This window comes from Zingiber officinale, chromosome 9A, assembly GCF_018446385.1.
Source record: "Zingiber officinale cultivar Zhangliang chromosome 9A, Zo_v1.1, whole genome shotgun sequence".
Taxonomy (NCBI): Eukaryota; Viridiplantae; Streptophyta; class Magnoliopsida; order Zingiberales; family Zingiberaceae; genus Zingiber; species Zingiber officinale.
In genome coordinates, this window is record NC_056002.1 from 18,293,969 (window position 1) to 18,319,598 (window position 25,630).

The following is a 25,630-nucleotide window of genomic DNA, read 5'->3' on the forward strand; positions in this document are numbered from 1 at the left end:
CACAGCGATCAGCCCAGAAGTTCAACATGTTTTAGTTGCGCTCTCATTTAGAGGAAAATTCCTATAAATATGTTATAGTTGAGAATCAAACTACGGATACCTAAGTGATAATGTAGATATTTTACCGTAATACCATCAAAGTACGGATACCTAAGTGATAATCTAGATATTCTACCGCAATATCATATCCTCGGGACCACCAAAAACCTTTAACGAACATATCAAAAGTGTAAATATTATAGAAAATTATTAATGGCTTTATATTTGAATTTAATGCTCTTTATATATTTAACTCTCTTAACTCTTTAAATGCTGTATATGTTAGATATACTAATGCGTTTTTTACTATATAGTGTATATACATATATGTAATTATTAATAGAATTTATCTTTGACAAAGATATTCTTGTTGCACCATTATATTTATATTTCATTTCAGTTTATATTAAGTATAGAACTAATATTTTGATATATGCAGAAGGAACTAATATTTCAGTTTATTTTTTAACTTTATTATGATTAATTGCTTTTAAGAAAAATGGTAGTCAGTCCTAATCGTGCATAGCCAATAGAGAATTGCGCCACCTATACAAGCTTAGCTTACAATTGTGCATAGCCAATATAGAATTGGGTATGATTTGACCCAATATAAATGTGAGGATTGTTAGTATGGTAAGTATTCATGGTGGATTTTTATAAATGATAAATAAATTAAAATTAAGTGTTATATTTATCTAATTTTTTTATTAAATGTGTACAAATTAATGAATCTAGAGGATCTGATATCAGGCTGAAGCCTAGTTAAGTCTGAGGACTTGATAACTATCACGAAGTCTAGATAGGTCAAAGAGTGACTTGATATCTGGCGAGAAGTCCAGCTGGGTTTACGGGACCTGACAGCTGGTCGAAGTCCAGTTGAGTCTGCGGACCTGACAACTAACGGGAAGACCTAGTAGGTTAAAAGGCAAGTCAATTGACTACAAATGGTAAGTGAGGTAAGTCACTCGAGGAGAAAAATCCAGTGAAGAGAAGTTCTGGTGGGACTATAGGCATAATCCAGTTTAGATCCATTTGGGAAGTTTAAGTTGAGACCATGATTAGTTCCTGATTTTGGAAGATAGGATCTAAGTCATAAATTGATCATATTTTTAATGTGCTAACTCTGTTTTGCAAGGTAATTTTTATTTATGGGACTAACGTATTTTACAGGGAATCTAAACTGCAAAGTGGTTAAAAAGGGTTCCAGGCACCCAGACTTGGTCCGAGCCCTCAGAGGTGGTCCAGGCTTCTGGGCAAGGAGGCGAAACAGCAAGTGACTGACTGAGGTGGCGAACACTGGTTGGCACGTCAATTCCAGACGCCTGGACTAGTCCGGGCACTCGAAAATAGATGAAATTTTAGAGATTGTGTTTCGTCGAAGCACAGCCACATTGTCAGTATTCCAGGCGCTTAGGGGTGGTCCGGGCGCTGGGAGATGACCTATAAAAAGGACTTCGACCAACAGTTCTAAAACATCACTCGCTTCGACTTTCGGACTCATGCCTACTCCGAAAAGACTCTGATGATGAAAAGCTACTTCGACAACCAATACTAAAACTTATACTCGATACATTTTAGTTTATTATATTGTACTCAAATTATTGTAATCTTTTCAAACATATAGTGATTGTCCAACGAAAGTACTCAACGAGTGCGGATATTGGAGTAAGAATCGTCAAAAGCTCCAGATCAAATAAAAAAAATACTTATATTAGTGCTTGCTCTTTTTACTCTCTTTTTCATTGCGTTTGTTTTAATTCGTGATTTTAGAAAAAGCAATAAATGTTATCCATCCCTCTCTAGCATCTGTTCAATCCTACACGAATGACATTCAAGTGAATAGTATGTTCCCTTTTAGCTGTTATTTTGGTCCCTTCAGAGACATCCAACAAAATGATTATGTTCCATGAAGAGCTCATAGACCAACTAAACAATGAAGTGAGTTCAAACACAATACACAATTGGGCCTCAATAGCTGGGCACATTATGGAATGTTTGAATGTGTATGTATGGGGCAGGGTGAACAATTAGTGCTAAATAACTCTTAACTTGTACAGCAGAATGCAAAGCAATATTACAGATGGTCTAATACAGATCTTTTCTGATAGTGTTGATAAAAGACCTAAGCTCTCTTGCCTTCTTCTCGTGTTCAGGAGAAGATGCTTCATTTTCTGACTGGCATATGTCAATTATATCCACGTGCAAATCAGTGGACTTTAGGCTTTTGGCAGCCTTAAATGAAGAGGGCAATGGGGAAGGGCTGCAGAGGTCAATGAGCTCGGGGATTACATTTTCAGAATTAGTTTCCAGGAAGCAATTAACGGGTTCAGGTAATGCACGGCTTTCTCGTTCGATGTCAAGCAAAAGGCCTTGAAGCTGGAAGTTGATTTTACTAATGGCGTCTTTGTTCAACTTCCTTGGCTTTCTGGCATTTGCTGCTGGTTCATGGAGCCCATTTGCAGTAGCTTTGGATGACTTTCTCGGCCTTACCGTTTCTTTCTTCACTTCTGCTTTCCTTCCCATGAATTCTGCAAGTTTTTCTGGGCAGGCACTGATCATTAATGGAAAAAGTTAGAAATGATCATGGATGACAAGTGACAAGGCTTGAAAATATTAATTTGTAATCAAGAAATTTGTTATATTTGTATTTTTCATTATAGACCAGACATTTCACAATGGAGTTACAGAGACCATCCCTGCGTTTTCTCCATATTCTAAAGTTCAGTTCTGGGCTTTCTATTCATGATTTTCTCGCCCACCCCACCCCCACCCTCCCCACAAGGTGAACAACTTTACCTAATAATCAAATCAGCAGGGATAATGGAGTTACAGAGACCATCCCTGCGTTGCCAAGAAACCTCATAATACTCTTGTCCTTGCACTTTTCTCTGCTTTATTATCGCCGATACAGGGCAAGAAACTGGCATCTGTGGAATTTGAAAGTGAATGTGAAACAAACGGTGAGTATACACACATAGCAGCTACTTCTTAAACAAGGTTTAGTTTGTTTCAAGAGGTGCCTCGTGTAAAGGAATTCTAGCTCCCAACCCAGATGATGTCGAACGCAGATTAGCAAACCGCCTAAGATCCCTTTCAGCAATTTTGGGAAGGATATAATGATCTGCAAAATAATAAACCAGTACAAGGATTATTCATGTCCCATGCCCAGTGATTGTTTAAAGCAGTCTGCTCATTGGACAAGCATGAAGATTCATTTGTGGGAATCATTTTGCTGTAGTAAAAGGAAGCTAGGATCAACCTGTTTGATCAGGGCTCCAGCCGAAATACTGTTCACACAAATGCTGGAATTGTGTGCGTTGAAAAGGGATATCTATACAAACCCTGCAACAACAAAAAAACATCGGGTATCGATACATTAATTGACATAAAAAAAAAGGACAGCCCGGTGCACAAAACACCCGTCATACGGAGTCCCAGGGAAGGATCCATTGTACGCAGCCTTATCTTGCTTTTTACAAGTCACATGACAACAACTTTACCGTTGCGCCAAGGCTCCCCTTTATTAATTGACATAAGACAGTATAAAATTTCTTCAGTACTTTACAGGATGCAGAAGATAAGCATACAACTGGCTAGTTATATACCTTCTCACGGCTTCTGAATCAGGTGGATAACATTTAGGTCTTAGGTAAGCATTGACAACTTCAACATATTGGTGGTCGGGTTCCACGTTCTGCCAATTCTCTATGACAACTGAACAGTGAGTTTAAAAAAAGAAAAACTCGTACAAAAAAATGCCAATAAAAATGGTGAAATATTAAAGCATATGCCATTTAAGCAAAGTTGAGAAAATGATTAAAAAACAACTATCCAACAAATAGATCAAAAGAATGAACAAAAGCAATCATGAGACTTTCAATCTGAGAGAACCACAATCCAGACAAATAAACAAAATTTCATAAACCCCCAATATTTAGAAATGTATGTAGAAGATACTGGCTCAGATCCAACATTTTTTACCACTAGCCTTCTAGTATGTATAATCTTCAACAATTGTTGACAATTCTAGAATGCGATGTTCAAGAAACAATGACATCCAAATTGCTATTGAATGGTAAACAACCAACTGGCATAGTCAAATTCTTTATCAATTTAGAGGTTCTATATTAAGATAAAAGCACAAACCTAAGTTCAACTTAAAACTTGTATTAATATGATTAATTTACTATTATAATTTACAATGCTTGATGTCTTGACTCGATCATGAATATATGGGATGCTATGCTTCTTCTATAACTGATTCATGTTTATCTTTGATAGCGTCTAGTTTTTTTTTTCTTACAAGTTAATGAGCATACATTGGAACTAAAGGTCTCTTCGGGCCACAATTGAACATAGTCTAAAAAACATATATTATGTCGGTCCACTTAGATGAAAGAACTAGCCTAAAATGTTTAAGCTTAAATTATTAGCAGCTCATCCATCAAGTTTATAAAACTCATTAACCCACATTACCACAACAAAATGTATAACTAAAGTGGGTGCTACATGTTAAGCTAGGACTGGAAAATAAATTGAATCACCAATATGACCCAATGCATCTAATGTATAATTCACAAGCACTGTAGGATAGACTATTACTATAGCCTCGTAATGAAGCATTTCTTAAAGACTGGATTTACAATTTGAAGCAAGCATCATGGTATTTTCCACACATTAGCACCTAATTGAAGGACACTCAGGACAAGAATAAATAAAACAGATAGCCCTAGAATATAGGATAAACTGAAACTTCATAGACACCATAAAATAAATTAAACCACTCTAATGATCATTTCATAAGCACCATACGAAAAACAAAACCTCAGTTCTAGAATAAATAACATTTTTTAATGCTGCAAGATGAAACTTTAAATCTACTCAGATTGATAATGGTAAAATATAATTTCATGATAATATGATTTAGCAAAATTCATTTCTCAAGTTCACTGTCCAGACTTTTGTTGTTACCATGTTCATTCTCCTTGTTCACATTACAGCAGTCGTTCTTTGTAATCTTCTTTCCCCTTTGACATCTTCTTTCCATATTCAATGCCACAGAAATAATTTGATGCAAGACAGAGTCATCCCCTAGAGATTTAACAATCCTGCATGCTGATTCCTGCATGCAAAAGTTAGATTGTTGGCAGAACATAACTTTGCCAAAAGCACATGCTGGATGAAAAGAAAAGAATTTAATTAATTCATCATATTTGAAAATTTTAAATAGGCAATGTATATTACTCACCGGACCAAAGCCATGAATTCCCTGAGAATAATCACAGCCAAGAAGAAGAGCCAAAGAAATCTGAGGATCATAAAGTAGTCAAACACTTTGAACAGGGATCAGCAATCAAAATAAAGCAACTGACTTGTCTTTGTCTAGCAATATGAAATACAACATAAAATTAAAAAAAATTAAAAACTTAGTTGCTGGTCGTTTAAAACACATACATCATGGCAAAGAATTCAAAAACAACCAAACCAATCAATATGTATTAAATATTCAGAAGATTACAATGTGATTATTTTGGTAAGCTGCTTATATTGAGACATGTCTTCTAGAATTGGTGAAAAAATCATTTACGCCTCCTTGTTATTCTATTACATCTGTTGAACTTATACCACTGTTAGCACCTACTGAACTTTCGCATGTGTCAACACCTATTATACTTTCCAGTTTCAGCATCTGCTGGACTTTCTCGTATGCCAACACCTATTGAACTTTTCCTATTGTCAAATATCTCATCGACCTCGACCCACTTGGATTTCTTCCACAGTTAAGTGTAAGTACCATGTGGTAGTTTTGATATGATCAACCAAGTTAGGTCCTGTTGATATTTAACCCCTGTATTTAAGTGTGCAGGAATAATTAGAATTTGAGGGATGTCCTAAGGCAATCGCCTTACGATTTTTTCTATTTATTTGATAAGTATAGATTCACTCAAGGTTTAAAATTTCAACCCGTGCCGAGGTTTCAGTCCTGGACTGGAACGATACGGTTTCGGTACCGTATCGTGCAGTGCCGATATAGTTTCGATATTTTTTAAATATAAAATATACTAATTAAAAACTAAAATATTTAACATAAACAATATAAAAAATAATCTTTAAAAAAAGGAAAAGATATGAAAATAGACAAATAAATCAATAAAAAAAATATTATAATTTTTAAATTAAAATAAATAAAATATAAAATTAATTAGATAATTTTATTAGGGTTTAATAAAACATCTTTAGATTAAAATAATTAACCTAAGTTTAATTAAAAAAATTCTGAAATCTGACACCACTCGGGAGCCCGCACGACTTCGATGCTGTTGCGGGTTACGCGACCCCTCAGTCATGGCCACGGGGATTGTGTGACTCCTTCGGCGTGACCGCGTTGGTCGTGCGACCCCTCTGCAGCGACCACAAGATTGCACGATGCCTCCGCGGCAACAACAGAAGGGTTATGCAACCCCTCCGCTGATGTTGCGGGATCGAGCGACCCCTCTGCTGTGACCACGGAGTTGTGCAACACATCGTAGCTATCACGGGTCTGGTGCCGGGGTCATGCCAGTGCCGATCGTTGAGCGGAACAAGATGTTTCACCCGTTTCGACCGTCTCAGCACGGCACTTTAAACCATGGATTCACTATTTAAATGCATATTATATGTTTGATTGTCTTAAACTCATTTATTGAATGCCCGTAATATAATTCATAGTATGAGAGAATTTGTGATTGGATCGCAACTAGTGATTATCTCTACATGTGCAATTATGAATATATTGAAATTTTCCTAGTCGTCGAATTGATACATTCGGACATCATTAATTCTATAAGACTAGCACGGGTTATACTCCTTGGTTCGGTCAAACAACTTTTTTCTCACTGGCTGGAGATATTAGGATATTGAGAGTTAAACGTGGATGCTGATATGATAACTAGTTCATTAGAGTAACTCGCTCGCTGTAAAACTTTATATGGTTCTCTACATATATATATATAGATATGTCTGTGAAGTTCTTACTGCAGCACGAATACAAGTTTCCTTCGACTTGAGGTATACAAGTCATCTTTGTCATGGAGACTTATACTTTAACATCTTAAGCAAGCATCTCATTGAGGTGTAGACCCGGAATGGGTTCACTGCTCCTTGCGAGGAGATGTATACCCTATGGCTACTCGTTAGGATTATTACTCAAAGTCTTTGGCCAAAACATCATATGTTAAGAGTACGAGACTCTTGTACACAAGTAAGAGTAATTTGAATCCGCAGAACGAGGAAGTATTACTTAGGCTAGGTGCGACGTAGTCAGCCTAGTGGGGACAAGACACATAGACCATGTCCTGAACTAAGTGGGTATAAGACGAGTGAAAGGAACGAGACACGACTAACTGTAGCTACTGAAGGGTTTAGAATTAATTCTAAGATCAACTATAATTTTCCGACTAATTGGGGGTCATAATATACTACTAGGTGTCACTCATGATCGGTCTATAATTAAGTAGTTAATTATGGACGGCCAAGATAAATCGAGAACCTATTGAGTCACACGCACTAACAAGTCTCTAAAAGACGTAAAACAAGTTAAAGAATAAGATTCTTAGATCAAGAGATAAATGTTCGGTTGGACCATACATAAGACAAATATGGAAATATTTGTCGTAATGGAAGCGCGAATGGGCCACATCTCTTATAATAGAGTTGGACCATATTTGGTTTAATCATGAATTAGTCATGAACCAACTTGGTTTAGTTGTGAACCAAACCAAGGAAAGGCTTGTACTCAAGGAGTTTTCTTGAAGAGCTCGGCGTGGATACGAATAGAGGTGAGGTTCGATAACGTCACTACGATTGATGCCCTTCTCGTTATAGGTCATCCGCAAGGTACACCTAACGTAAATTTATTTTCCGTAAAAATTTAATTATGCGATCATGTTTGGCATATTGTATCATTGTATGTATGTAGTGCGTGTGATGTAATAATTTAGGAATTATTATTGTTTTATTTTTTGCTACGCATGTTTACGAAACGTGTTTTAACACATACCGCATCGAGCATATCCCAACAGTGGTATCAGAGTCTGATCGTGCTTCGACATGATCGTAAAATTGTTTTATAGTTCGTAATTTGTGTTGTAATTAATTTTGAAATTTTTCTAGAATTATTAAGTTTTTCTATTTTTGGAAAGTTTCTTAAATTGTTAGGAAATTCCATTTTTGGAAAAGTTCTGATATAATTTCGAAAAATTAAATTTAAAATATTTTGTTAATTTAGAAATTATCATTTTTGAAATTTTCTAAAATTTTTAAAAGAAAATCTAGATCTGAGATATTCTAAATTAAATTATAAAATTAATCTTTTCTAGAATTTTCGAATTTATTAAAATATTCCTTTTTTGGAAAGTTTCTTAAATTGTTAGGAAATACTAAATTTGGAAAGATTTAAAAATCATAAAAAATCCAGATTTGAGATATTCTAAATTAAATTATAGAATTAATATTTTTTGAAATTTTCAGATTTATTAAAATATTCCATTTTTGAAAAGTTTCTTAAATTGTGAGGAAATACCAAATTTGAAAAGATTTGAAAAATCACAAAAAATCCAGATTTGAATTATTCTATAATAAATTAAGAAATATTAATTATTTATTTTTTAAATGATTAGGAAATTAATTTGAAATTTTGTTTCCAAAATAATTAAAGATTCTTGATTGATAGAAAGATTCTAGATGAGATATGTTAATTAAATTTGGAAATTAGTTTCCTAATTTGATTAGATAAATCTTAATTTATTAAAATCATATTTATAACATATTTTTATTTCCAAAATTCAATTATAACATGTAAATTTATGTCATGAACATACATCATGTAGATGTATTAATTATCATATGATTATATTTTGTCATGCGTGTAATGTGATTAGATTTACCATATGTATGATGTGTAATGTTATGTCATGCATGTGATGTGTCATGTCATCATTTATGTCATACGTGTGACGTGTCATGTCATCATTTATGTCATGCGTGTAATGTCATGTAAATAGAATTTTGTATGATGTAGATGAGGCATAAATCCCTTACTCAATATTAAAACCTAAACCTTCTGTTGGTAAGAACCAGAATTTAAGTTCTTATTTGAGTTGTTGGCCAAAATCAAGCTCAACTTGAAATTAAACATGTTCAAACCATAGAGATGCAATCTCATGATTAACGAGTTGGTTTTAAACTTGAAGCGTTGATTTGTTATGTCAAAGTCATGATCAATGTAAATAGAGGTGAAGTTGGGTGATATGCATTTGATGTATATTTGTTAATGTGCTAACAACCCGATGTTTATGCGAAGATCAATTAGTTGCTAGCATAATGTGATAGTTGCATATAAGTGATATGCAATCGGTAAGTATGTTATCTACCGCTATAACTAAGAATGACTTGTTGGCCAAAGTCAAAGTTATTTTTATCATCAACCCACTTGGAGAAAACCTACCATCTCCCGAATTCAAAATAAAGATATTTGAATTTGATAAATAAGCGGGCTTTTATTTAAATTGTTTACATAAATAAAATCATGTCTCTTATACATTCTCGTTTTTGTATTTCTAGGTTAATCATTTAATTATGACTTCTGTTAATCTACGTTCGATTTTAGACTCGAACAAACTGACTAGGCCGAACTTCTTGGACTGGTTTCGAAATTTGAGAATTATTCTCAAAGCTGAGAAGCTAGCTTATGTCCTTGATTAGTCTCATCCCACCAGTCTTGATGCCGATGCAACTGCGGACCAACTGTTGGCCCTTCAGAAACATAAGGATGATTTTGTACTTGCTAGTTGCATCATACTAGCCATTATGACTCCTGAATTACAGAAACAGCATGAGCATTTAGATGCTTATGATATTGTCTATCATCTTCGTGAGTTATTTGATGAACAAGTTAGATCTGAAAGGTTCAAGGTCTCCAAACTTCTCTTTTGCTTACAGATGCAAGAGGGTTCGTCTGCAGTACAATACGTATTAAAGATGAACGGCTACATAGAGCGTTTAGCATCACTCGATTTTACAATGGATCATGAGTTAAGTATTTACTTAATTCTACATAGTTACCGAAGAATCATTCACAATTTGTGATGAACTATCGGATGAACAATTTGGAATCGACCATTCCCAAGATGATAAATATGCTCAAGACTGTGGAGTCTTCTGTTAAAGGTGAACAGAAAATTGTGATGTTAGTAGACTCCTCCAAGAAAGGTTCTAAGAGGAAGGTAAAACATCAGGCTAAAGGGAAGAGCAAAAAGGCCAAGACAGTAGAACCAGCACAAAAGGGCCCATGCCATCATTGTGGCAAGATGGGACACTAGCGAAGAAACTGCAAGATCTATCTTGAGTCCGTGAAGAAAAATAAGACATCCAATGCCTCATCCTCTTCGGGTATTTTCGTTATTGATTGTTATGTTATTTCCTCAGACACTTGGATATTGGATACTGGATGTGACTCACATATATGTAATGAGATGGGAATGGAGCAAAGGTTGCTACAATCGCTATCAGAACATACTTGTTAAAGCTTCCTAGTGGACTTGTCTTAGAACTAGATAATTGTTATTTTGTTCCAGCATTAATAAAGAACATTATTTCTATTTTTTGTTTAAATAGAAAAAGTTTTCATTTAACTTTTAGTAACAATTGTTGTTATAGAACCTTATATGTCGTTCTTTATGGCACTGGAACTTTATACAATGGCATCTACGTGTTAGATATATCTAGTGATATACTCAATATCGAAAAGAGCAATAAACACACCCGAATAGATAATCAATTAACCTCTTACTCGTGACATTGTCGTTTTGGTTATATAAGCAAGAAACGTATGTCCAAATTGTAAAAGATTGCAGTTCTCGAATTATTTGAATTAGATACATTTGATACATGTGAATCATGTTTAAAAGGCAAGATGACAAAATTACCTTTTTCTAGAAAGGGTGAACGAGTTGATGAGTTACTTGGGCTCGTACATACTGATGTATGTGGACCAATGACAACTCATACATTAAGAGGTTATAGCTACTTCATTACTTTTATTGATGATCACTCTCGTTATGAGTATGTGTATATAATGAAACACAAATCTGAAGCCTTTGAAAAGTTTAGAGAATTCAGAAGTGAAGTAGAGAAACAATTTGGTAAAAATATTAAGATACTTCGATCCGATCGATGTGGTGAATATTTAAGCCAAGAGTTTCTAGATTATCTAAAGGATAATGATATATTGTCTCAATGGACTCCGCCTAATACGCCACAACATGATGGTGTATCGGAAAGGTGTAATCGAACCTTATTAGACATGGTTAGATCAATGATGGATCGTGCAGATCTTCCCAAGACCTTTTGGGGTTATGCACTCATGACAACTATTTACTTGCTAAACAGAGTCCCGATGAAGGCAATCTCATCTACTCCATATGAGGTATGGACTAGTAAGAAACCCCTCATATCTTATTTGAAGATATGGGATGTCCTGCTTATGTGAAGAGGACTATATCAGACAAGTTGGACGCTATATCTGATAAGTGTTTATTTATAGGATACCCTAAGGAAACTAAGGGTTACCAATTATATCACCCCTTGGAACAAAAAAATATTTGTTTCAAGGCATGCTACCTTTCTAGAGAAAGAATTTCTCTAACTTAAGTGGAAGTATAATTGAACTTAATGAAGTTCAAGAGACTCTAATAAACACTAATGAGATGCCTAGTCAAGAATTATAACCAATTATGACACAAGCTCCTCGTATATCAGGTAGGACATGCAATATTCCTGAGAGATATAGATCTCTTGTAAGACAATCGAATAATGTGTTACTTATTAAGGATGAGTAACCTACGGATTACGAAGAGGCTCTGAATAGTTCAGAAAAGGACAAGTAGCTTACAGCCATGAAGTCGAAAATGAATTCAATGTACAAAAACTAAGTTTGGAACTTGGTGGACCCACCTAAAAGCATTACGCCTATAGGGTGCAAATGAGTTTTCAAGAAGAAAACTGACATGGATGGAAATATTATTACCTACAAGGCAAGGTTGGTGGCGAAAGACTATCGCAAGACATTGACTATGACGAAACTTTATCACCCGTGGTCATGCTTAGATCTATTCGGATACTCTATCTATATCAGCTCATCATGATTATAAGATATGGCAGATGGATGTGAAAATAGCTTTCCTTAATAGAAATCTACTCGAGGATGTGTATATGACACAGCCCGAAGGCTTCACATCTGTCAACAAGAATAAAGTATGCAAGCTTCAACAGTCTATTTATGGACTAAAGCAAACATCCAGGAGTTAGAATATTCATTTTGATGAGGCGATCAAACAGTTTGATTTTTCACAAAATCCAGATGAGCCTTGTGTGTATTAAAAGGTTAGTGGGAGTGTAGTTGTATTCCTAATATTATATGTTGATGACATATTGCTTATAGGAAACGATGTGTCAGTTCTACAGTCAGTTAAAGTTTGCTTGTCCAATACGTTCTCCATGAAAGACATGGGAGAAGCAACTTACATCCTCGGAATGAAAATCTATAGAGATAGATCGAAAAGGATGCTTGATCTTTCACAGTCGATATATATGGACAGAGTGCTAAAACAGTTTAGCATGTCTGAATCCAAGAAAGGTTTCATACCTATGAGGTATGGAATTCAACTTTTGAAGTCTATGTGTCCACGCACATAAGACAAGAGGATTTGCATAGATAAGATACCTTATGCGTCCGTAATAGGATCTATCATGTATGTTATATTATGTACAAGACTTGATGTATCATATGCTCTAAGTGTTACGAGTAGATACCAGTCTGGAATGGATCATTGGGTGACTGTCAAAATGATTATTAAATACTTAAGAAGAACTAAGGAACCGAGGTCTCATCAACGATCAAATCATGTGCTTCGTTGTTATCATCTGATCAAAGAGATCATTAGTAGGAAAGAAATACAACTCGAGAAAATTCCCACCGAAAGCAATCTAGCAGATCCTTTGACAAAGTCTCTACCACAAAGCAAGTTTGAGAGTCACGTCTGTGCTTACGGTTTAGGACATTGTGGCTATTGGCTTTAAGCCAAGTGGAAGTGTTAAAATTTGAGGGATGTCCTAAGGCAATGCCTTACATTTTTTTCTATTTATTTGATAAGTATAGATTCACTATTTGAGTGCATATTATATGTTTGATTGTCTTAAACTCATTTACTGAATCTACGCAATATAATTCATAGCATGAGAGAATTTGTAATGGGATCGCAACGGGCGATTATCTCTACATGTGCAATTATGAATATATTGAAATTTCCTTAGTCGTCGAATTGATGCATTCAGATATCATCAATTCTGTAAGACTAGCACGGGTTATACTCCTTGGTTCGGCCAAGCAGCTATTTTCTCACTTGGGATGTCGAGAGTTAAACGTGAATGCTGGTTATGGTAACTAGTTCATTGGAGTGACTCACTGTAAAACTTCATATGGTTCTCTACATATATATATAGATATGTCTATGAAGTTCTTACTAGCACGAGTACAAATTTCCTTCGACTTGAGGTATACAAGTCATCTTGGTCATGGAGACTTATACTTTGACATCTTAAGTAACCATCTCATTGAGATGTGGACCCGGGATGATTGGGTATAAGTTGAAGTGTCCGAAGGTGTTTAGATAGCCCACAAAGGATTCACCGCTCCTTGCGAGGAGACGTATACTCTATGGTCACTCGTTAGGATTATTACTCAAAGTTTTTTGCCAAAGCATTACATGTTAAGAGTGCGAGACTCTTGTACATATGTACGAGTAATTTGAATCCATAGAACGAGGAAGTATTACTTGGGCTAAGTGACGTACTCAGCATAGTGAGAATAAGACACATAGACCATGTCCTAAACCAAGTAGGTATAAGACGAGTGAAAGGAACGAGGCACGACTAACTGTAGCTGCTAAAGGGTTTAGAACTATGATTTTCCGGCTAATTGGGGATTATGATATACTACTAGGTGTCACTCATGATCATTTTATAATTAAGTAGTTAATTATGGACGGCCAAAATAAACTGGGAACTTATTGGGTCACACGTACTAACGAGTCTCTAAAAGATGTAAAACAAGTTAAAGAATAAGATTTTTAGATCAAGAGATAAATGTTTGGTTGGATCATACATAAGACAAATATGGAAATATTTGTCGCAATGGAATCGCGGATGGGCCACATCTCTTATAGAAGAGTTTGACCATATTTAGTTTAATCATGAATTAGTCATGAACCAACTTAGTTTAGTTGTGAACCAAACCAAGGAGTTAATGGGCTAATTTTTGGTTAAGGGATAATGGGCTGGATTTGGGCTTTCTAATCTAACTTAACGAGGGTTAGATATTGATATGGTTGAGAAAAGATTATACACATGAGATCATTAATTGACTTTTAAGGATTTTAAAAAACCACCGCCAACAAGGGAAAGCCTTTCCTCTTGCTACCGTGACCACAAGGAAGAAATCTCTTCCTTGTGTGCTTCTCTTCCTCTTCCTCTTGATCATCTTCTTCACTCGTGGCTAGTAACTTCTAAAAAAGAGACTTGTACTCAAGGAGTTATCTTGAAGAGCTCGGCGTGGATACGAATAGAGGCGAGATTTGATAACGTCGCTACGGTTGATGCCCTTCTCGTTATAGGTCATTCGTAAGATACACCTAACGTAAATTTACTTTCCGTAAAAATTTAATTATGCGATCATGTTTGGCATATTATATCCGTGTATGTGTGTAGTGCGTGTAATGTAATAATTTAGGAATTATTATTGTTTTATTTTCCGTTGCGCATGCTTACGAAACGTGTTTTAGCACACACCGCATCAGGCATATCCAACATTATGAGCAGAAGTCGAGCAAAAGACACAGCTAGCGAAAAGGACGGCACGAGAGAGAGCCGACGGACTCAGCGCATCCGAGGTACGAGGTGATACGAAAGAGTATGCGAACAGACAAGAAGGAGACGTGCGGCGTTTTCAAGAGATGAGAAGCCGGAGCGAAAGTTTGCTCGAGGGCCAGAAAATAAGTTCGGGTGGATCCTATTCCGGATGACCGAAATCACCCAAGCAAGCGGAACCAGAGCAATAGACCCGGACTAATGCGAGCGGAGCCGGAGCGGAAGGCCAGGACAGAAAGTCAACAAAATGTTGACTTTCTAATTCCGAGCGCTCGAACATAGTTCGAGCGCCCGGAGCAAGTTTTTATCCGAAACACGATATGGCGCGTTCCGTTGCGACGAGGATAAAAGTTTATCCCCCAGGCATCTGGTGTTGGAGCAATCCCAATAGTCCGTGAGACCATGTGTTTTGATGTTTGGGCAAAGAGTTTAAGTTAGCTTCACCCTTGTATTTGATATGTGTATTTGAGTTGTGCAGGTTTGCAGGATACACATATGACTTAGGTTGATGGCTTCGGGTCCGGTGAAGAATGAAGCATCTGAGGGACCGTGGACAAGTTAGCAAGGACAAGGGCCGAGGGAAGCGACTTCGAGGCATTCGCGAAGGATGGCATTGGGATGAGCCGCGGGCTTGGGTGCATTCGAGGGACGAGAGCCAAAGGAAGTAGACTTGAAGGCAATAAGGTCAAGGCTGCAAAGAAGTGTCAAGTGAGTCGTAAGGGTGAGGGTCCGAGAGCTGAGAGATTATACTCGGGTACTAGTCGACTGGTGGTTTCATTAGTCAGCTGGTGTAGTCGACTGGGCAGTCGACTAAGAGCAAACAGAATGCTTCAGTTCGCTCGGCTAGTGTGGAGCAGTTGACTGGTATCGAGCCGTTAGGTTGTAACGGTCGAATCTCCACATAAGCAGTCAACTGGCACTTTCACCAGACAATTGGTGAAAGTGCATTGAGCCCAAAGAACATGGTTGGATATTGGTTTTGAAAATGATTTTAAAATGATTTTGGAAAACTTTGGTGAAAACTATCTTTTGATAGTAATCATCATTGAAAAGTTAGACACAAACTAGAAGAAAATACTAAATTTTACAACTTTTCAAGTTTACGTCAATCTTTGAAAATAGAAAATATTTTCATAGAAAACTATTTTTCCTTGATAACGTATACCCTGAGTAATGTCTACACGAATTTTTACGATTTTTAGAATTTTATAGAATTTTTGGGGAGTTTCTGAAGTTCGCTGAAATCAATTTTTAGAAATGTCAGGTATTCAATCAATCACCCGATCGATTGAAGTGCCTCAATCATCGGGCGATCAATTGAGAAGGCAGGTATCGCGAACAGAAGCTTAAAGGATCGATACACCGATCGATCCACACCTATTGAATCGATCAGTGGATCGATTGGGTCAGGTTCAATCGATTCGAACCCGAATTTCAATCGATTGAAGTGCTGATTTCGGCTGGAAAAACCTAATTTCAGCATTTAAGATCATTTTTAGTCGAGGTAACCATTCCTAACCCCTTAAAACCCATTTGTATACATTTAGGGGGAGTTTTCATGATGAAAACGAGGATGGATTAGGTAAAGAAGACTAAGTAGAAGTTTAGATTAAGGTTTGGTTTCATTATTGAATTTTTTAACCTCAAAACTTCTAATTTTAGGTTTCCTAAAGTTTTAGGGATTCCAAGTCATTATTGGTGCAATGACAGAAGTTACAAGCATGTTTTTAGGGGGAGTTACGCTTTAAGGACATGAAAATTAATTTTTCTTAAACTTGAAAGGTGGTTAACCTTCCTACATGTGTATGCTCAAAGTTGAGCATTTGCACACAATGAAGAGTGAATATCTTCATTGTTTAGTTTGTGTATGCTCAAGGATGAGCATTCAATGCAAATAAAGGGTATAGGACATTCATTTGGTTTGTTGGATTGGTTATTGCTCAAGGGTGGGCATTGGATACGACGAAGGGAATGAGACCTTCATTGTGGTGTTGTGAATAACGAGTGAAGTTGTGAACAACGGTGAGTAACTCTTCAGGGGGAGAGTTCTTTTTTTATGTGTCCCAATAGGGGGAGAATGTAGGATTAAGTTAGGCATTCATTACCTAAAGAGGGAGTTTGCCCTCTAGGAAAGGGGGAGAATGAAAAAAACCCTCATTCATACCTTGGCAGAAAAGGAAGTTGAGGCTATGGGATTAGCCTAACTTAAAGGTATTGTCAAACATCAAAAAAGGAGAGATTGTTGATGCAATATTCCCTAGGTCAAGGTTGACCTGGTTGACTACGCTTGAGATGACTCAGTTTGAGTCTTGATGTTTGGGTTTCGATGTTTGACAATACATGGAGACTAACAATACATGGAGACTGCAGGTGCAATCGTTCATTTGGGGTGAATGTTGGTACAATTCTCCTCTGGTCAAGGTTGACCAGTTAGATGTAAAGAAGAGTCAAGTAGGTCAAGACTGACTGGATACTTGACTGGGAAGTCCTGGTGAGTGAAGTCAGGTGAAAGACCTAGTGAGTGAAGCTAGGCAGAAGAAAAATCCTGGTAAGTGAAGCCAGGTGAAAGACCTAGTGAGTGAAGCTAGGCAGTATGAAAATCCTAGTGAGTGAAGGTCCTGGTGAGTGAAGTCAGGCACGTGAAAATCCAGGTGGATCAAGGTTGACCGGACACCTGGTATTGAGAAGTCCAAGTAGGTCAAAGGGTTGACCGAATACTTGGCACGAGGAGAAAAGTTCAAGTGGATCAAAGGGATTAACCGGATACTTGGTGAGGAAGTTCTAGCAGGTTGAAGGTGACCGGATGCTACGCATAATGTCCCAACAGGTCTTGGTTGACCGGATGTTGGTTTTAGGGACGTTGGACGTGATTTGGCAAATCACAAGTGAGTCCAATCGATCAACTGATCGATTGACTCATGCCCAATCGATCGGTTGATCGATTGGGTGAGTTCCGCGACAATTACTTCCTCCCAATCGATCCGTGAATCGATTGGGAAGGAATCGGCGTTGCACAGAACGCCTCCCAATCGATCGGGCAATCGATTGGAGCGCTGGAAAATCGCGAGGGTTAATGAATCGATCGACTAATCGATTCAAGCGAGTTTAAGAGAGCACAGAGGCGCTCTGGATCGATCGACCAATCGATCCAAAGCCTCCCCAATCGATTGAGAGCAATTTAATCGATTGGGATCCGACAGTTAGCGCAGGTTATATCCATTGGCAAGCGTTCTTCTCCGCACGGCTTCATTCCACAGCGCTGCGATTCATCTCCAATCTTCACAGCATCTTCTCCACAACTCACAGCCAGTTCTTGGAGGCTCTTGGAAACAAGTGCTAGTGCACTTCCAAGGGTTCAAGAGGCAACAACACGCAAGAAGAAAGGCAAGCTAGGGTTTCTACCGTGTAAATCTTGTAAGGTTTACTATTGTATCAGCTTGTATTTTGTTCTTCTTGTGTATCTTTGTGTGTGAGTCCTGTACAGGCTTCTCCACCTTCAGTAGTTACCGTAAAGGAGTGTTTTCATAGTGGAAAGTGCGTGTCGTGTGTGGATCCTTGGATTAGTCACCTCTTCTTGAGGTGGATACCAAGTAAATTTTTCGTGTTAGCGTTGTATTTTTGTTTCTTGTATTTTCCGCTGCCTATCATCACCAAGAAGCAAGACGACAAGCGCACGACGAGCTATTCACCCCCCCCCTAGCTACATTTCGACCCTAACAATTGTAAGAGCCTCGTGGTAGTTTTGATGTGATCAACCAAGTAAAGTTAGGTCCTGTTGGTATTTAACCTCTGTGTCTAAATGTGCAAGAACTTAGAAGCACAGGAAGTCGAGTGAAAGACGCAGCTAGCGAGAAGAAGAAGGACGGAATGGGAGAGATCCGATGGGCTCAATGCGTCCGAGGTATGAGGTGCTACGGAAGAGTACACAGACGGACGAGAAGGAGGCGCGCGACATTTCCGAGAAATGAGAAACCGGAGCGGAAGTTTGTTCAAGGGCCAAAAAATAGATTCTAGTGAGCCCTATTCCGGATGGTCGAAATCACCTAAGCAAGCGGAGCCGGAGCAAAAGACTCGGACGAATGCAAGTAGAACCGAAGCGGAAGGTTAGGACGAAAAGTCAACAGAATGTTGGCTTTCCGATTCTGGGAGCTCGGAATCCTTCGGGGTGCCTGGAGTAGGTTTTTATTCGGAACACGATGTGGCACGTTCCATTGCGATGGGGATAAAAGTGTATCCCCCAAGTGTCTGGAACCCTTCCAGGCGCCCCGACCAAGGCTATAAATACAGCTCTAGTCTCAGAAACTAAAACAGAACACTTGTAATCAATTCATTTCTTGTTTAACTTTGTAATTGTATGCTTCAACGTTGTAAGAGGCTACTCCACCCAGAGGAGAATCTTAGTGCACTTTTCAAGGTCTTGGATTAGCAATCACCTGATTGCAAACTAAGTAAATTTGATACCTCTTTTTCTTAATTAGTTTCTTAATTTTTTTATACAAGTGTTAGTTCTATTAAGCTGTAAAGTTCGAGGCAGGTTCGTTTTATTTTACAGGGCAATTCACCCGCCTCTTGTTGGCCGCCAAAGGGTCCTACATTAAGTATTGGTTAACTTTTACCTACTTGACATAATCAACAAACATATTGCTCAAGCATTAAAACAAACTCTTGGTCAATTTGACAATGACCAAATTTTTAGATTATTCATTCAAGCGTGTGTGTGTATATATAAACATGAGTGTTATTCTTATAGTTAACTTTTATCTCTTGATATAAGTATATAAAAATCCTTGGCCCAGGAGGAATATAGCTCTGTATTTATAAGACCAACGGCTAATAGATTCCATTCATATTCAGCAAGAATGCTAAAGGTAAAAGTGCCACACCCCAAACACCAAGGAGTGTGCATGGAAAGTGATGTCTAGAAGAATCTCAGGTTAAGCATGCTGTGTCCACCACATTTTACTGGCATACAAATTTGCACAGGATGGGACATCCATACTTTGATTGATCAACCTATCTTTTTCAAGTAATAGTACCAACTAGAAGATAAAATAATAGGACCTTTTTTTGAAAACTTAATGCCTCTAATCCTATGAGAGTAGGACGTTGATGAAAATTTTCTAAAAAAGTAAAGTGTTCCCATGAGGATGAACACTGATCCTTCTTTAAATACTAGAGGGTATTCTAAACTCAGATTTGTCGCAAGAATTGATGGCAATGACAGTCAAGTGACTTCTGGCCTGCTAATGGTTGTCCAGTGAGGTTTGGCCTCTGAAACATGAGGGTCCAACCTGCCCTTTGATTTCATATACATTAAATTACAGAAGATAAAGCAGAAAATTAGCTTTGGTATGATGCGGTAAGTTTTATGAGTGAAGTTTTATATTTAATTAATCTTTCAGAAAATATTAATCAACAACATATTGACACAGAAAGAACAACCAGCAAAAATACAACACTGAGGTTAGCTAATGATCCTATCAATCATATGAAGAATTAAGAAACCTGAACAAAACTTACCAATGAATTCCTTCCAAATCCAAGTTTTTGCTCTATGTCTTTCATTTCATAGCAGATTACATAGCCAGTCTCTCCTAAGTTCATAGAAGGAACTTTAGATAACTTTGTAAAGCTAAAAAAGAACACGTGTCAAATTTCTTTGATGTTTAACTGAGAATGTACTTTCTTTCCCTAGATCACGAGCTTACCAAGAAAAATATCTCTATATACTGTCCTAGCTCCAAAGAGGAAAATATCAGAGTCTGAACTGAAGCATCCATCCTGACAGCAGAAAAAGTATTTTACAGCAATTCCTAGATTGGTCCAAATATATGAAGACAGTTTTAGCTTACACATAAATATTCCATGTTGAGCGATGCACATTGAGCTTCTGCTTCCTCTAGCCTTGTTCACAATAAGAATATTCATGAAATAAGTAGAAAATTACTTTGCAAAGTGAGCAGCAAGCCTCTCCCTGATTTTGAGGTATCACATTAAGTTCTAGGACCATATTAACAGTCTCAACACCAAGGTATCAAATTTTGAGATATGCCACCCAACACGAATGATAGATCGCATTCTGATCCCCCAAAACTTGTCGGCACAAGGTAAATTACTCTATACCACACGTGCAACATGGTTATTCCCTCAGTTGTTCATGCGTGAGAAGTCATCAAATTTGATCAATTTGGGGGAGGAGAATAGGAGTTAATGTATAATGGAGCCTCAACGCTTAAGAGATAGTGCCATGCTATCAGCAACAACGGACAACAATGTGGAGGGGTCGGGCATCGAAGACAACAACAAATTAGAAGCGATGCGTGAACAAATCAATTAAGAAAATACAAAGAAGACCATGTTGTCATCACAATCATGGTTTTGGAGAGTGGAGACCACAGTCATTGGTGTCACAGTTGGGTGGAATTAAATGTTTGTGTTGCCAATGAGTTGCAATTGTTGTGAATGTTAGTGCAATTGACCTTGGGTCAAAGTTGATCAAACTCGGTTTGGGTTTCAATATTTGATGGTTAAGCGAGACACCAAGCAAAAGGGGAGATTGTTGGTGCAATCAACCTTGGGTTAAGGTTGATGAAGCTTGGTTTGATTAATATGTTTGATGGCTAAGCGATACGTCAAGTCAAGGTTGACCGGATATTTGATAGTGGAGAAGTCCAACTGGATCACGGTTGATCGGAGACTTGACAATTGAAAGTCTAATAGGGAGTTGACATGTGTGGAAATGTCCAAGTAGGTCACGGTTGGCGAAACACTTGACAGTTGGAAGTCCAATAGGGAGATAACATATGTGGAGAAGTCTAAGTGGGTTATGGTTAACCGACACTTAGCAATCGGAAGTCCAACATAGAGTTGACATGGACGGTGAAGTTTTAATAGGTCATGGAGGATCGGATGTTAGGCATGAGAGGAAAAGGCCTAACACCCAATAGTCGATTGATCATACCACAACCCCCTTAATTCCTAAATTCATGATTTAAGATTCAACATTGCAAAGCTATACTAAAACACGTTCTGTTGGGTTTTGGACTGAAAAACACTACTGCAGAAAATAATATTTATAATAGATAATGTTCATGTAGTCAATTGATGTAGTGTTTATGGCTAAATTGATATTGTTCGCATAGTTGACTTACAATGCTATATACATTGTTCACAACAATCGACTGATATTGTTCATATAATCGACTGATACATTGTTTATAGTGCTGAAAATACTATTCACATCGAATTCTCTTATGCCAAGAGACTTCATGTCTCCGGAACTTCCTTGTAAGATTAATACAGGTCAACCTCGACCGTGTCACTAAGGGCAACAACACTTGATATTTAATATATTGGCTTCAAATAGATATCATTATAAAAAATAAAGAGAAACAAGGAAAGAGAATTACCCATCTAAGAAAGGTATCCCAAGTGTTGTTCCAAGGAATTTTGCTTCTTTTATCATACATGAAAATTCTGAACCCTTGTTTCTACATATAGAAATTGATGAAGTTGCATTGGAGTTTGCATCCTCTTGCATGACCTGATGCATCAAATTTCCTACCTTTAATATATAATGAATAGCTAATTCTGCAAGAAAGAAAGAGGATTCTAAGAGAAAGAACCTTATGAAAGCCCAACCGGCTCCTATAAGTGGATAGTTTCATTGAAGGAATTGCTCCATCTAAAAATGCAAATACAGATCAGTAGCAGCACAGCCATGGATGGTTTATTCACATTGTAATGCAGATAGTACTGAAAGTAAAAGAATGTTATTAGTACTGTCTAAATAGAGTGGAGATGAGACATTTAGAATGTGCATTTTGGACAAGGCTATGTTAGCAAACAGTCAAAACATTTGCTCTCACTTCGTCCGATTACTAGCTGTCACAATTGGTATCATTTTAGTTACCCTATCGAGGTTTACTAAACAGCATACAGGCTCAATTGTGGCGCACACACTAAGGCCAATGACTATAACATATAAGCGTGAGAACTAAGGTTTTTAAATGTCGCATATAGATGCATATCAAGGTCATTGGTCACCACGAATAGGCATGAGTCCTAAGGCTTCAATTGCATCATCAGGCACATGCACTGAGGCCAAACGACCATTGTGTACCGGCACGAGCATGGAGGCTTTGATAATCACATCAAGCGTGTGCATCAAAGCCAAACAATCACTTGTATTGGCATGAGCACTAAGGCTTTAGCTATCACGTAAAACACACACCGAGGCTAATGACCACCATGTACAAGCATGCATGCTAAGGCTTCAAGAAACAGGTGAATGATGCCAAGAACTCAACCGTGGATACCGTGGCATAGAGAATTCCGAGTCCACAATCTAGATGCATTAACTTGACATGGAATCCAAGGCACCCATTTTTACACTTACATGATGCGATCTTAATCACAGTAAGAGCTAATTTTGGGGGTATTTAATTTGGATAAATGAATTAATTAATTTCTAGTTGATAAATTTTCATAGTTCAGTTTGCAACTCAATCTCGAAAAATTATTTTAATTTTTTAGTCGATTTTACACTCCGTAATGATCTCCCAAGAATTGACATTGATACATACCAGAGTTAGCATTTGTGCACAGACTAACCCTCTATTATTAGAATAGTTTTGGATATTAATTTTCAATCTGATATACTGGGTATATTATAATTATGCTTGGGCAAGCCGACGACTTATGGGAACATCCACTCACTCTAGTACAAGCTATGTGAACATCTACTACTGAGAACATCTCCTCCCTGGTATATGCTACAGGAACATCTTCAACTAGGAACATCCCCTCACTCCAATGCAAGCTATGGGAACATCCCTTACTCCAATACATGTTACGGGAACATCCTTGATCGGGAACATCCCCTCACTCTAATGCGGGCTGTGGGAACATCCCTTCACTCTAGTACATGATCTGGGAACTTCCCAAACAAGTACATCCCCACAAAGCCAAACCCGTCTACAAGAACATCTCGACTGAAAACATCCTCTCACTCCAGTGCAAACTATAAAAACATCCCTGACTGAGAACACCTCTCACTCCCATATGTGCTATGCGAACATCCCCTCACTCCAGTAGGTGCCATGGGAACATCCCTACAGAGGCGATGCATTATGGGAACATCCTCAACTAGAACATCCCCACAGAGCCAAACCCCTCCAAGACGGGCAATCTATCTCCTCCGATCATTTCTGACAATCGTAGCTGACATAGTGGTGACTGTCAGTAACCGCCACTGGGCACGGCCAGGTGGCAATCGACAAGGCCTGCGGCAGACGGTAGAGCGATGACCAGCATACAAAACTTCGTCATTCGATAGGGCCTGCAGTGGACGGTCCAGCGATGACAAGCATTCAGAGCTCCATCATTCGAGCCATCAGTAGGCCTAAGTAGAAGCTCACATTGACACCTGGAAAGTTGAGTCTTAAAGGATAGGTGGTTGGGAGAATCGGATACGCTTACCTACACATGTGCATACTCTCTCACATTGCCTCAGTTCAAGACTAACTTGAGCGTTGGAGGCATCGCGCCGATCATCGTCGGCGCCCTTTAACTCGTTGACTGGTTCGGTGGGCATAGCAAAAGGCAAAGCAAGTGGGATTTTAGCTCTACAAGTCGGAACCCAAAGGGGGTGCACTAGCCACATCACAATCCATTCAATATACTAGTTCATGATGATCTATCACGAAATAGTCGTTCATATCCCTGATCAACCAATTAGTCATGAAAACCAATTTCTAACAATTTCATGCAAGACCCTAAAGAAAATGAAGTGGCATCTGTGCATTACAATGAGCAGAGTAAGCTGTCTACTGACCCCGGAGAGAGCCAAAAAAGAAAAGGCATAGCAATCAATTATACAGAACCAGGAAAATGTCGGGAATCCAAAGGACCTGCAACTAGAATGAGGCTACAGTTGAGGGCGACTAGGGCTCTAAGGCGATGGAAGAGGTTTTTTAGATAAACCTTCTCCTTAATGCCCGCCGGAGTGCGGCAGGAGTTCTGCAACTGAACAAGCCAGCAGGAAAGATCCACACACAGCTTCTTGTTCCTTCACATCAAAAGTAAAACAATGTTTTTTAAGAAATCCAGCAACGGCAGGTAAGGACACGAGAACGAGAATGGATTGAAGACGGCGGGGAACTAACTCACTGGAGATGATGAAGCGGTAGGATTTTCTTGCACGATTCCAAGATGTCCCACAAGTTCTTCACGCCCATATCGCATCGATTGGGGGAAGAAGAGAAGAAAGCAGATGGATCTGTTCGATGGGGAGGGAAATCTCTGAGTTCAAAAGAGGGGAAAACCCTACACTTTGTGGACGATGCCAGTGTTGTGACAGTTGTCTCACAGCAGGTGCTTTATCATTTTTTTAAAAACATCTTTATTATATTTCTTTTCGCCTTAATTTGTTATAAAATATATTTATTTTTTTGTCAAAATTATTAATCATCAATTTGAAAACATAGCTTAAATTAATTAAGGGGGCACGGATGAATCATGTCAGAGCCTGGAGTCCTAATTGTAATAAATTAATAAATATTTTTTTAATAAATAATTGATCTAAAAATATTAATCTAATAAAATGTTTTTAAAAAAATTATTAATTTAT

At 37.8% G+C, this 25,630-nt stretch overlaps 1 protein-coding gene across 3 annotated transcripts; it reads right to left on the minus strand.

The window, feature by feature from the left end:
- Positions 1-1,936: 1,936 nt before the first annotated feature.
- LOC122020701 (single-strand DNA endonuclease 1-like) lies at positions 1,937-25,359 on the minus strand. 3 transcript variants are annotated; one of them, XM_042578709.1, is made up of 14 exons: positions 25,171-25,359; positions 24,912-25,069; positions 22,626-22,684; positions 22,410-22,543; positions 20,853-20,904; positions 20,709-20,781; positions 20,521-20,594; positions 5,288-5,347; positions 5,011-5,161; positions 3,645-3,744; positions 3,299-3,381; positions 3,060-3,160; positions 2,836-2,966; positions 1,937-2,590 (listed from the first exon to the last, which is right to left on the minus strand). In XM_042578709.1, the coding sequence occupies exons 1-14, from the start codon at positions 25,236-25,238 to the stop codon at positions 2,125-2,127; spliced, it is 1,710 nt and encodes a 569-aa protein (XP_042434643.1). In that variant the 5' UTR covers positions 25,239-25,359; the 3' UTR covers positions 1,937-2,124. The 3 variants fall into 3 exon arrangements, with proteins under 3 accessions (XP_042434643.1, XP_042434641.1, XP_042434644.1); XM_042578707.1 differs by having other exon boundaries at positions 3,645-3,753; XM_042578710.1 differs by having other exon boundaries at positions 3,645-3,753; positions 25,167-25,304.
- Positions 25,360-25,630: the final 271 nt, after the last annotated feature.

What these genes read in the sequence shown, in the direction of transcription:
- LOC122020701 (XM_042578707.1), bottom strand. Translation starts at nt 25,238, where the DNA reads ATGGGCGTGAAGAACTTGTGGGACATCTTGGAATCGTGCAAGAAAATC. An exon ending in TAGCCTCATTCTAGTTGCAG is followed by an intron (nt 22,685 to 24,911) that starts GTCCTTTGGATT and finishes TTGCATTTTTAG; the next exon opens with ATGGAGCAATTCCTTCAATG. An exon ending in GATTCAGAAGCCGTGAGAAG is followed by an intron (nt 3,382 to 3,644) that starts GTATATAACTAG and finishes TTGTTGTTGCAG; the next exon opens with GGTTTGTATAGATATCCCTT.